The sequence below is a fragment of the Crassostrea angulata genome, chromosome 1, assembly GCF_025612915.1.
Source record: "Crassostrea angulata isolate pt1a10 chromosome 1, ASM2561291v2, whole genome shotgun sequence".
Taxonomy (NCBI): domain Eukaryota; kingdom Metazoa; phylum Mollusca; class Bivalvia; order Ostreida; family Ostreidae; genus Magallana; species Magallana angulata.
The window spans coordinates 50,937,452-50,951,294 of NC_069111.1; the positions used below are offsets into that span (position 1 = coordinate 50,937,452).

At 32.7% G+C, this 13,843-nt stretch overlaps 1 protein-coding gene across 1 annotated transcript; it reads right to left on the reverse strand.

The window, feature by feature from the left end:
* Positions 1-557: 557 nt before the first annotated feature.
* LOC128157833 (N-acetyllactosaminide beta-1,6-N-acetylglucosaminyl-transferase-like) lies at positions 558-2,290 on the reverse strand. The gene is made up of 2 exons (XM_052820494.1): positions 1,166-2,290; positions 558-960 (listed from the first exon to the last, which is right to left on the reverse strand). The coding sequence occupies exons 1-2, from the start codon at positions 2,229-2,231 to the stop codon at positions 677-679; spliced, it is 1,350 nt and encodes a 449-aa protein (XP_052676454.1). The 5' UTR covers positions 2,232-2,290; the 3' UTR covers positions 558-676.
* Between the last annotated feature and the right edge of the window lie 11,553 nt (positions 2,291-13,843).

Genomic DNA, 13,843 nt, shown 5'->3' on the forward strand with positions numbered 1-13,843 from the left:
GAGTAGAACCCGGGCATGAGGGATTTGGAAGTTGAAACATTGTTTACGAACTTAAAGGTAGTGCAATGCTATTGAACAGTAGAGTTTAGAAAGGACTCATTAAACTAAGGTTTGTCCACATAATGTACATCGTTGCAAACGCAAAACATGAATCGCTCGCGAGACGATCTAAATGGGCGTTTTATTACGAAGTCATCATCAGACCACCTCCAGAAAATAATCAGTAATTTGAACAGGGACAGTTTTATTTCTTTACATAATAACTCTTCTACCCCAGCTGCTCTTGTAACAATCAAATTTCTATCTCAGGTACCAAAAACATTTCAATCAACAAATATCTTATGTTAAAATGAATGACAAAAAAAACTCTTTTAAAAATGCATTATGATATAACGTAAGTGGTTTAAAGGAAGTATCTGTGTGAACTGATACTAGAGCCCTCGAGGTTTTTGTTGAGAGAGGAAATTGTTGTAATGTTTTTTTTTGCATATCTGCATAATTTTTTTAAAAAGTTTTTAATTATAGAAAAATAAAAGTCTTTATTATTCGTTTCCAGATAAATTTTATTCGACTTTTGATGAATGAATTCTATAGATAATTCAGTACTTTATATTCTTCTATCATATTAAAAAATGTAATACATTTGAACTTTGGGCATCATATACTTTTAACAATATTAAAATTTTATTAAACCTTTATAAAAATAATTTTCAAAAGGTACAGTTGTAAACGTCTTGTTGAAATACCACTCTTCCATACACATTAAGGCAAAAGGTTGATAATAGTGATAAAATTTGTTGATAAAAAGGGTTTTTTCTTGTACTATTTTATTTAAGTCTCCCAATCCGAAAACACATATATTTCGGACGTACATCCCATGACAGACCTCCCTTGTTGGTCCCTTGGATTGCCACATCACACCAACAGTTATCCATGACTTCCGGTTCGGAACCCCTGAAGCTGATATGAAACAAAAAACAAGCTATGACATTGCATCTGATTGATTTATTTACTAATACATGTAATAAGAAAAGTCAAATACGTTTGTGTGAGAATATAGCGGTATGAGTATTTCACTTTCTTTATTTTCAGCATTTATTATAATGATAATAATAAATAATAATGTTAATTCCCAATGACAATACGTAAATTAAACACATCCTACCCAAGTATTGAATGCCTGGGGCACCCAGTTCTTTGTTGAAAGCAAGAGTGGCCCAGAATGTTTCATCTGGGCTCAAAGTATCTTCTGTCCATTTTAAGATGTCCCTAGATTTGGGATTCCTTAAAGCAAACTCCACAAAACTTCTGCTAAATGTGCCGTATGCACTCCCTTTTGCTACCGTTACGTTGTGAGGGGGTGGAGCTTTGATCTTTCCCGTGGGTTCTAACTTGGATGTTTTGTTATTCTCTTTGTATGTCTGGTTGGTTCGGTAGTGTGATGCTTTGTCATAATAGCTTTCAATGCTGTTTGTCCCGTTTAATATCTGTAACACTTTCACAATTTCTGAATTAGTCTTTAATGGATATTCTTGAGCAGGTAAATTGATGAGATATTTCCACTTTACATCTGAATAATTCAAAAGATCAGTCATACAGTTGAGGTCTGCTTTCAGTCGAGAATAACCCGCGTAGATGACATCCTCCAGCTTCGATGTAACGAAAACATTAGACAGACATTTTGAAATAGCTTTAATGGCGTTATGCAATGAAGGACTGGAACTACGGTCCACGTGTATGCAGTAAACATTGTGAGGCCGGTATATAGCCCTGAGAAGTTTTTCAGTCTGAACAACATCTTTGTATGTTATTATGGAATATGCAATGGGAAAATCTAGTTCAATTTGTGACACTATGAATCGACTATAGTCAAAGGTATTCAAAAACTTGTCACAGTTTAGAGCAAGTTTCTCAATTTGTCTGTCGTTTAGAAATGAAAACATAGTGTTGTTCATGATTTCAGACGCATGAGCTATGTAGTCTTCGTTACCTTCAATGATTTGCTGACAGTCGACTTCCTGAACCATTCTCATTGGTCCAGGCCGATGTACATGTATTGGCGTTCTGTTCGTTAAGTTTTTCTCTTCTTTTGGAGTTTGCACTTTTTTACCCATTGGATATTTGACAGGTGGGTGAATCCTCTGAACGGTGTTGTAGTGTGAAATAACAAAAACAGTCAAGATGAACATGGTTATAAGGAAGAACAAATTGAGTTTCTTCGGCTGTACCATTCTTTGAGTCTGTAATGGTTAAAAGGAAGAAAATCTTAAGATTCTTTGGGTGTCCCATTCTTTGAGTCTGTAATGGGTAAAAAGAAGAAAATCTTAAGATTCTTTGGCTGTACCATTTTTTTTAGTCGAAAATGGTTAAAATGGAAGTAATAATTGAGCTTCTTGGCTATGCCTTTCTTTGATTCTAAAATGGAACAACATTAAATGTGTTGTACGATTTTCGTAATTTATTTTATAAATCCCAACAAATTATTGCGTCAATTTTATACCAACAGATTCCATGTCAAATTAATTAAATTCAAAAGCATGTTAACACGTGTCATATAACACATTAAAATTCTGTTAAACTCTTTTACTCGTTTTAACCATAAATGAATACAATCGCTAGATGCTAGTCCTGTGGTCATCACATATATTATTACTTTTTTATATACACGGACTAGCATTCCGTCAAATATAATAAAATCTTTAGTGAAATTATCTACCGGTCAAATGTAATAAAACAAACGAGAAAGGGTTTATATTTCAATAGTACAAATAAGTAGATTGATTTTTTCGTGTCGACCCCCCCCCCCCCCCCCCCTCACCGATAAATCGAAACATATTTGTTTAGGTTCATACATGACGGAAGAAAATGCTTGAAGGCAAGTAAAACACATTTTACATAGTTTAACTTAATATAGTTGGATGCTTCCAGATACAAAGGATGAGTCCCGTTCTCACAGTAATACAAAACTAATATTAATCTAAAATTTTCCTATAAATCAATTTTTCTGAAAAATTAATAGTTTAAATATTCCGGTAACTGCATGAGTTTCGGGCTTGTGAAGCGCAGATAACAAGTTTAAATTTGCAAGCGTTTCATTTCAATTTCATTGAACTTTTGAAATTATAAGTGTTTAAATACAAAATTGTATATATTTTCGCCTATATGACTTACATGTTTATACTTCTGATGCATTAAGCCACATTCCATCTTTTCTAATCAAGAAAATTTCTGTTGATTTGAGACACTATTCCAAGGTGTAGTGAGTCAGTCACATGTAAATACAAGTACCTCACGGCTTCCATTGGTTATTCACTAAAGTACAGGAAGGAAAAGCTTTCATAATATTTCCGATAATAAGTCTTAATTTTAAATGCAGGAACAATGAACTCGAAGAAGGTAGGGGAAAAGGGGGAGGGGGTCCTCGACTCTCTGAAAGTTTGATAAGCAATCTCAATTAAAAAATATCATTGGATGAAAAAGAAATGGAAATGGGAATGATTGGACTGGACTTGAAAGATGTTAAAAACAAATTAGATCCGTTCATGTATCACAATATTGTTCGCACCCAAATCTACACTCAGAGAGAGAGAGAGAGAGAGAGAGAGAGAGAGAGAGAGAGAGAGGAGAGAGAGAGAGAGGGATTTTACACGTGTAGTTTTCTGCTTAAACAACGTAGTATGTAAAAAAAAATAAACGTTCACACATAGAGTGTGTAAGAATCATATCATACATTAAAACTTAAAAAATATGATGTTGATTTTAATAAATAAAGAACTTATCAAGAGTTGAAAAACATGGAGATGAAAAAATTGACATTGATCATTGAGATTAAATCGTAGAGTTGAGCATCCAACGGTATATGGAACAAACATAGAGATGCACTTTCTGGAGATCACATTTTTATGCAAGTCAAGGACATGGGATTAGAACAGTTATTTTTTAGCATACATCAATAAAAGAGAAGGGCGTATTGATACATGTGTATGTCCTGTGTATCAACTTATTATGAGGTAATTTTGTTTTTAAAATTGAAACCAATATGCCAAAGAGATATGTATCACCTTCTTGTTCTAATGAAAGGAAGAAACAGGAAAAGAGTGCTTGTGGTTGCAGTGATGTTGAAAAAGTGTGGTTGGTAATTTTCGCAAAGGTTCTAGTATATTTCCAGAATGGAGTCGGGGAAGGCAGTGTGTTTCAAATGCACTCATCAGTATTTTGTACAAGTATCTCAATTTAAAGGAAGTTCTGGATTGGACTTCAGGAGATATAGATTTCATTTAGAAAAATGGAGATGAGCTGTTTCAGCACGTTTTTCAGTATGCTTCACATGTTTATTTAAATCCATGTGATCTGCCAAATTATTTTTGTTTTTAAAAACACATTGCTACGATGCTGGGTCTAGTCCACATTCTTAGACAATATAAGTGAATCATTTGTGGAAAATGGTCCTTTTCTGTCCCTAGAGTCGGCTATATCTATGTGGTTTTTTTAATCGTCTCAAACAGGTATCTTTATTTGTAAAGAAACGTTCTTAGCCAGCTGAAAAATTTCTAACTTATGGGTCAATGTCAAAACTAAATTCTTTGAAATTTTTTTTCATTCTATTGTCCATTATATAAGCAGGGCCCTTTGAGATGGTGACCATCTCAATGTTGTCTAGTTATTAATGTACATTGTACAACTACAAACATACTTTTGCTATTAAATTTATGCAAGGTCAACTCCCATGAGTACTTTTAGTACTTTGATTTAGTTGTTCGATTGTTTACAAGACCAAGTATAGTACCGTTAGTTACGTATTATGATACTTTCTAGTCAGTATATTTCGGTGTGGTTCAGAACTTCAAAAATTTGTACTATTTGGATTTTCTGATTACTAGACCATTTAAATAGTCAGAAAACTGTTAAAGAATAATAACATTTGTTAGGTCGGGAAAAAAGCTTGATTGTAATGATAATGACAAGATTAAAATAATGATCATTTCCGGAATGGATTGAAATTAACTTTTACACAATATTAGGCCATTATTTTGTGTATTTGAGGAAATATTCCAAATAACTAATATTTGGTACTTCGAACTTCCTTAATTACGCAACAGAAAATTTGATATCCTTCTTAATATTGAATTTTATTTGTTTCAGAAAAAGTGTTTTAAAATGCATATGAAACGCCACTATCATTTTTTTTTTACTTATTCAGTTTTCTTTTTATATAATTTTTTAAACGATTATCGTATAAATTTGTAACGTATAATTCATAAACTCTACAAATCATTAACATTGTACATAAAAGCAACAGAAATCTATTATGAAATATGGTTATTAAATAATAATGAATTAAGATAAAGAGATTTCAAACCAAATGTAAGCTCCAAAATATATAAAGTTTCGACAGAGATAGGTTTCCATAGAGAATTGTTACAATTATTCGTTTCTTTCAATATAATTATTATGACAGTAACGACGTTCCTTATATTTTAGAGAGAATGGGTTTTTCTTTAATTTGTAAATAAATATATGCTGAAAGGTAGATGTTTAAACCTATCTCAACAGCTATGTGTGGGCTTCTGACATGTCATTATGGGACATCTTTTTGATATCGAAAAAGCAATGCCTGTTCAAATCAAAGTACTGAGAGTACTCAAAGACGGGGTCTTTAAATTTGAATTTGTATATTCTGTCCCGAGTTTTTGCTTCCACCACTTTTTGCTTGATATTTCAATAAAAGTAAATGCTGAAACTACGTTTATCCACTAATATGAAAGATTTTCTGTTTTAAAACGCCCCCCCCCCCCTCTACCGCTTCAGGTTTTAATACGCATCCAAAAATTGAAAGTCTACGGAGATTTTGCATTGCATCAGCCATTAATAAGCCCGGATGATAATGTTAAAAAATTGCACGATGTTTTCCGAGTGTATTTCGAATGGAGAAAAGATGTAAACATTTCACATTACAAATATCCGTAAGTAAATTGTTTTCGTTCCTGTGAAAAATTATGAGTGAAAAGGAATAATTGTTCAATGAAGATATTTTGGATATATTCCCGTTCATCGATTTCAATTGTAATTCTTTCACAGGTATGTTTATTTTTATTAAAAATCATCAAAAATTGATGGAAGCAATAACTTGGGACAGACTGTAATTGTCCTGGATTTCCTCGAATAAGCTTCCAAAATTTATGAGTTTTAATTAGTTGTTACAATCTATGTTAATTCGGCTTTTTTGCAATTGTCTGATACTTTGTCTAAATTTTACTCAATCCCAGCCTTCATAATTGTAGAAAATTGACACAATTTAATATATTATGTAAAATAAGACCCCTAGGAAAATTTTTAAAAATTACTACTTACCAGGAAAAGCAAACAACTATATCAAAGTAGATAATTTTAATCATTAGATTTATTCAATTTTGTGATCCAAGGGAAAATCTACAAGTCGGACGGAATCCGGAATAAAAGTTTTATGAAAACCCCGAAAACTCTAAAACTGCTGAATTAACAAACAAAGTGAACATTTGTATACCGACAACAAACACAGGTACCTGACGTTAGAAATATTTTTTTTACAATAAGATTCCAAGAACTTTGACAATAAAAAGATTTGTCACGGTTGCCATTTTGATTTTTAAGACCGACTTATCTGACACCATTTTCTTCATTTGCGATTCATGCAAAATTTATAGGTAAAAATAAATCCGTTCGCCACTTACTACTTTTTTGTGTAAACTCGTGCATCACCTACACGAATTACAATACAACCGTTCCTTTCATTAAAATCAATCTCCGAAAATCAGAGACACAAATAACAGAGATTGTCAACTCCGCCATTAGCGTGTAAATGTTACGGGACCAACCTTACTTTGAAAACTACAAGTGCAACAGCAATCTTTTATAAGTCATTAAATTTGAACCTGGTAGTGAACATGAACATGAACCTGTAAATATTTTAAGCATGATTTATTTATAAAATATTTACAAAAACTCTTTTTTTAGTTTTCAAATTACTTTTTTAAAACTTATTGACTTTTCACAAAGTAATTGTAATGCATTACCTTACTCATGTAATAGTAATGTAATGCATTACTTCAAGAAAATTAAGTAATGGTAATTTAATGCTATAATTCATGAAGTAATGGTAATGTAATGCATTAATTTACAATGTAATTCATCCCAAGCCTGATTCCAACTAAGCCGGAAAACATGAACATGAACATTTAACTTGGTTCCTTAATCGATAAGATTGTATATATTATATGATGTATAAGTCTTCCAAAATGTATAATCTACTATAGATTTTGCTTACAATGCATTGTTTAAAATTTAAATTCAGTTTAATCAACTAAAGAGCCAACGAACGAGAAGGCAAATTCAGACTTGTTTTTATTTTCTTTATACAGAATTCCTTTAGAGACGAACAGCAGTCATACCGCAAGTGGACCAGAAGCCAATGAAACACCTATTTATAATTTGTAAAACATCCGTGTATAACCCGTCCCGATTTTAACTTCGGCTTGCGCATGAAGTTTGGTAGTATTAAGTGAAAGATTGTCAAAATAAAATTCACAACTTTTCAAAAATGGCACACTGCGTTTGGGAACTTTAATTTAGATTCCACCATTAACCTCTTATATTGATTAATGAACTCGTACATCAGCTTAATCGTCAACGGCGTTGTGCATTCAGTTACGTAACTCATTCAACATTTAAATATTTTGATCAATAAAACTATTTGTTTATTTTCTAAATAGAATTTTGTTTAAACACAGAGGACTTAAAACGATTTAATGCGTATTTTTATAATACATATTGACTGAAATGCATGAAAACTTTCTGCAATCTTTTCTTACGCGTAGACTCAATTCATGTGTTCTACGCGTGCCTTTCGGTTTGAGACTTCGGCTGACAGTAAACCAATAGACGGGGTCACGTGACGTATAAGGAGACGCACCTGATGCCGAAATAGCAAGGGGTCGGAAAACTTTAACTGACCCACCCCTATTTTTTGTAATGTATAAACCTTCCTCCTGCATTGTTTAGCTTAAAATGTTACCCATACACACGTTCGTTGCAAAGTACAAACTGCATCTACTTCTCAAACAATTGTACAATATCTTACAGATGTTCTGGACAAGCCAACGCAACAGTTTTTGCTCGGCATGTTTTTTTTTTACGTGGCACATGTCTCCAGTAACGTAGAGTAAATGATTTTGTCTTTAAACACAGAGTGCTTACCCTAAGGTATAGTTCCGGTTAATTGTTTTTACACGTAGTGATGTATATAGCTTTACCACCGATATCTTTATTCTTTAATTCAAAGAGCAAATATGCATTTAAGGAAGAAGATTGAATTTTAAAATACAAAATGCACAATTCTGCATAAACAATTTTGCGGTGTTTATAAATGCCGTTAACTTTTAAAAAAAAATAGTATGCCCACAGATGGAATCGAACAATGGCAAAAAACACCATCTGTGACAAAACCAGCATTTCAACCTATTGAGCTGTCCAAGACTTACTCCTATAGGTGTATATATGAACCCATATTATAGTTATCGGTTTACGAAATTTTTGTCTTTTTTCTGCAAAATTCGAAGTGCCCGTAAGAATATTCTATCATAATTGATTCCTTTAAACCAAACCTATTAAAACATATAATTTTTTCAGGAGCAGGCTGGTCCTGAAAGATATCTTGGCCAAAAACAATGCAAAAATATACCATTTTACACAGAATCTGTGGTTTTCTCAAACTTTGAAGATTAATAATGAAATTGCAAGAACAATATGATAGGTTTAAGATGCAAATTCGAAATATTTAGAAATATATACAATTGGAAATTTTTTAAACATCTTCGATTTTCAATCCAATTCCAAAGTTAGTATAAGTATTGTGCCGGTGTAATGAAGTATAATGACCCCCGTAGAATAATGACCGGGGGTCATTTTTCTACGTAGAATAATGACCCCCCTAGCTGAAGAATAATTGGACTTTTCTGAAGAAAAAAGACCCAGGGGTTATTTTTCTTCATGTTAAACATGAAGAAAAATGACCCCCATAAAAAAATGACCCCCCCCCCCCCCCGTAAACATGAATAGAAATTTGTTACCCCGTATCCAAATCCAAGATATGACTTTGAAATTACCTTATTTTTCACTCTGTTTAACTGATTTTGAAGTTATAAACACCGAACTTGTAAATAAATCGCTGTATATAGTTTTTCCTATCCGTAGCAAGCACACGCAAAACACTCTTACATTGCCACAAATCGATTGTTAACAGTTACGTTACTTCTCTCGTCGACAAACGGCGGGAAATGACGCATATAAAGAAAAATTCATACACAATGAGGATATTGTGTGATAAATAACGAACAATAATCATGAAAGAATAATTGTTGTAATAATATAAGCAATATTCATTGGTGAATGAATTGTCAATCGAAGAATGATGCATGTATATATCTTTATGGAAAAAGACTTAGGGGGCAGGTAACGTAGGAATATGAATACTTCTTATTTACATTTCTTGGGGAAAATGATTTTTAAAAAAAAAAGCATTCTGCGTTAGTTTTGTTTTCTTCTACGTAATAAATGAACATTAATATTCTAAACATTTGTTGTAATGTTGTATTTGTGATCATGAATAGACATTATTCTTTTAGAGCAAATTTGTGAAGAGTACCTGACTATAGTAAATCTTAATAGATAATAAACAATGATCGATTATAATAAGAAAAGATTGTTTCTAAAAGCGTTGATAAGAGGTTAGGGCCCATGTTATATATATGGTTTATATCCCGCTTGATTTTGATCACACGATCTGTATTGTATCCAACGTTACCAATGCTCATACAAACTATTGATGCATAAATCATCTTGATATTAACTAAACTTACTAAAGTATGCCGAGGATAAAGTGAAATATATTTTCTGTACGAGTACTCTCAGTACTCTGACGATTTTTCTTATTGGCCGTTAACCTCTACTGGCGTAAATGCTCTAACTTCAGCTTGCTTATAATGCCTAACAGTGGAGTAAACTTTTCATAATTTTGGTTTCATCATTAATTCTGGGTGATGTACTTGTATACCCAGCAGTTTGTATTGTGGAAATCCTCAATGCAAGTATAATTCATGAACAATATGAAGAATATAGAAGATGCGACGGCGGAGCGCGGAGATGCGAAGACGAAAGTGCTAAGTTGCGAAGGTTAAGGTTTTTGAAGCTGGTTAAAGTTTTTGTTGCAGGTGCCCTCTAATGATAATATCTTAGTTACTACTGGTCTTAACTTCATTAAACTTGTATGGATGGTGCGCCTTATTATACTGATTAAATGCTAAATCTGAGCCACAGGTTTCGGATGCTGGAGGAGGTTAAGATTTAAAGAGCTGGTTAAAGTTTTTGAAACAGGTGCCCTCTGATGACGATATCTTAGTTATTACCAGATTACTGATCCTAACTTCACCAATCTTGCAAGGATGGTGCGTCTTATTATACTGATGCACCTGACAGGCTTGAATGTTATATCAGAGCCATAGGTTTTTGATTCTTGATGAGGTTTAGTTTTTCGGAACAGGTCACATGTTTTATAGATGATAGCTTGCATAGTTTATTTAACTATATTATAATTGAAACGCAGAGGTTGCTTTAGATGCAGAGCCTAATCTCCATTATCAAGGATGCTAAAGAAATCTCCTACCTCACTCAAACCTGCTTGATAGATAGATTTAGTTGATGTTAAATGATGTAACATGATCCCTATCTTATAGTATTGTATGATATGAAACACCATTGTTTATAGGATACAATATAATACCATATTTTATATTGTAAAACGTTATATGATACAATAAAATATTGTATCATTTTTTTTTATTTTATGATATGATATTGTATCATGATATTGTTATGTATAGTATTGTATATTATGATACAATATTGTATAATATTATATTGTATTATTTGTTAATTATTTAATCACATGATACTATTACATATGATATTGCAATATATAATATTGCATCCTATGATATAATATTGAATATTCTATGATATTCTATCATACAGTATTGTACAATATGATATTGGGGTCTGTAATATAGAATTATTTAACATAAAATTGTATATATAATCACAGGGGCATCGTATCCGCTCTACACTGTATGACATATATATAATAATACACCGTGTTATTATATATATGTCATAGAGTGTAGAGCGGATACGATGCCCTTGTGATATGATATTGTAATATTATAAAATATCGTATCATACGATATTGTAAAATATGATTTTGGTTTATATGATATATTATCATATCACATGAAATTGTATTTTATGATGTTTTAATATACATTATTGTATCATTTGATACAATATGTATACTATGATTGTATTATATAATATTATACTTTATCCCATGATATTGTATCATTTGATATGATACAATGTTTATCAAATTATATTGTATTATATGATACAATATCATATTATGAATCAAATATGAACATATGAACATATGATTATTATACAATTTTTTAACAGATGATATACGATATTGTTTCAAAACAGAATCCATGAATATCCAAGATCATAAAGGATGGTTTTCATATAATATGATAAAGGTGGTCTCATAAAGGTGATGCCTCATAAAGGTGATGCCTCGTCTCGGTGAGCTTTGTAATCTGTGATTACCTGTGTTTTATAATTGTGGAGCTCTCCATCGTTTAAAGGGTTCCGATGCATATTTTGGAAATTTTAATTTTTTTAAATTAATAAAATAAAATTATCCTATGATTAATATTGAATTTTCCGGGGGGGGGGGGCTCTCCCCCTCTAGATCCATTCATGAGCAAGGAGTGTCGCAAAATGAAATTAGATTGTAACTGTGTTAAGTTTACGGTAACCAGACGGCTGGTAAGTGACAGGAGTCTAAAAGTGCATATGTACACATTATGGCGGACATTAAATTTTGTGTAAAGTATATAATGATTAGGCATAGCCAGCACTGGTAAACATATATGTTACATGTACACATTAAAATATTAACAAATTCATAGTAAGCGCGATGGCCTGGCGCATGCGTACCAATAATAGCATGGATTAATCGGAAAACCTTGGCGAGTACGGTGCCTGTATTGAATTCTATTTTATCGACCGAGACTTGCTGAATGCAATCAAAAAGGCGAAGGCGAAAGTGCGAAGATGCGAAGGCCAGAGTGCAAAGTTTGGAAGGAGCGATAGTAGTATCGCTCCTTCGCCTTTGCACCTTCGCACTTAAGGCATAACATCTTCGCTCTTCGTCGTCGCATCTTCGCACTTTTGCTCCTTCGCCTTCGAACTATCGGCTTTGCAACTTGGCATCTTCGCCCTAAGGTCGAAGTGGCCCTATCAGAACACCATAGATATATGTTAATGTAATTGTTAAGATGACAACCATACCCCGAAGCAATACGTCAATATCTTGTTATAACGGAAGGATTTTTATTTTCTAAGATATCCCCCTTCTTTCACTTTAAGTTTATTTGAATATGAATTATAATTTCTGTTACTTTCTGTAAACTGCAGCAGTAAAAATTACAATAGTGTAAAGACTATTTCACAAATAATAAAAAAAAATATACTGAAAAACTTTAATCTACAAGGGGGTCATTATTCTACAGGGGTCACTTTTCTTCATGTGGAGTGTGCTCATTTTTATGAAAATGACACTTATTCTTCAGGCAAAGGGGTCATTTTTCTACGTAGAATAATGACCGGGGGGTCATTTTTCTGCGTAGAATAATGACCGGGGGGTCATTATTCTACGTAGAAAAATGACCCCCGGTCATTATTCTACGGGGGTCATTATTCTTCATTACACCGGCATATGTTTTCGATAGCAATATGTTTCCGATAGTCGATTTTCGTCAAGTGAATTTGATTCAGAAATGAATTTTCCTGAGTACTTGGGACACCCGACATACGAAATCTCTTTTCGTCTTTTTACAATATTCATATATGTACATATACATTTTAAAATTATGCCTCGAGAAATGATTAAAATCCTGCAAATACTCAAGAGACTTATAAAAAAAATAATATTACTATTACTTAAATTAAGTCTCCCAAACGAAGTTTGGAGACTTATTGTTTGTACGGTTTCCTCTTTTTCTTCTGTCTCGCCTCTGAACTGGACCATCGCGTTTCTCAGAGATGGCTGAATTATATTGTACAAAACCACATGATATGATAAGCCTGCATATCTAAATGTGCACAATGTTTTAATTTTTGTTAACTTGGGGTTGGTCAACTATATCTTTTGTGGGTCAAATGGGGCTGGTGTATAACATTAAAGTCAATGGAAAAAAATTTAAACTACATTGTAAATAATTATTTTTCGAAAACCGTTAAAAGTATTGACGTGGGGTCTTCAGATTCATACAATGAGTGTTATATGGGTAATATATAAGGTACATTAATTATGGTCCCTGGGTTCACCGCCAGGTTTGGAAAATTGATTAATATTGTCCTTTCCGATATATTTCATTTTATCAAATAAAATATACAACATGACTAATATATCGGAAAGGACAATATCTTAAAAATCCTTACCCTTAAATCACGTATACATGTATTCTTGTTTCTTGTGTAATGGGGCATCATATGGTATCTAAGTTATGGCCATATGGGGTGGTTCCATCCCCCTTGAGAAACAGGAAGTGCCCTTATATCTCAAAACCCGATGAGATTCCCACCCAAAACTATATATATTCTTCTTCTTTTTTTTGTTTAGAGGCATCAAATAGTATGTGGGTCAGGGCTTCAGGAGTGGTCCTGACCCCTCTTTGAACAGGAAGTGCTTAAA

Excerpts from the sequence above, each read along its gene's own strand:
- LOC128157833 (XM_052820494.1), bottom strand. The coding sequence starts at position 2,231 with ATGGTACAGCCGAAGAAACTCAATTTGTTCTTCCTTATAACCATGTTC. Across the intron at positions 961-1,165 it reads CCCAGGCATTCAATACTTGG|CTTCAGGGGTTCCGAACCGG; the intron begins GTAGGATGTGTT and ends GTTTCATATCAG.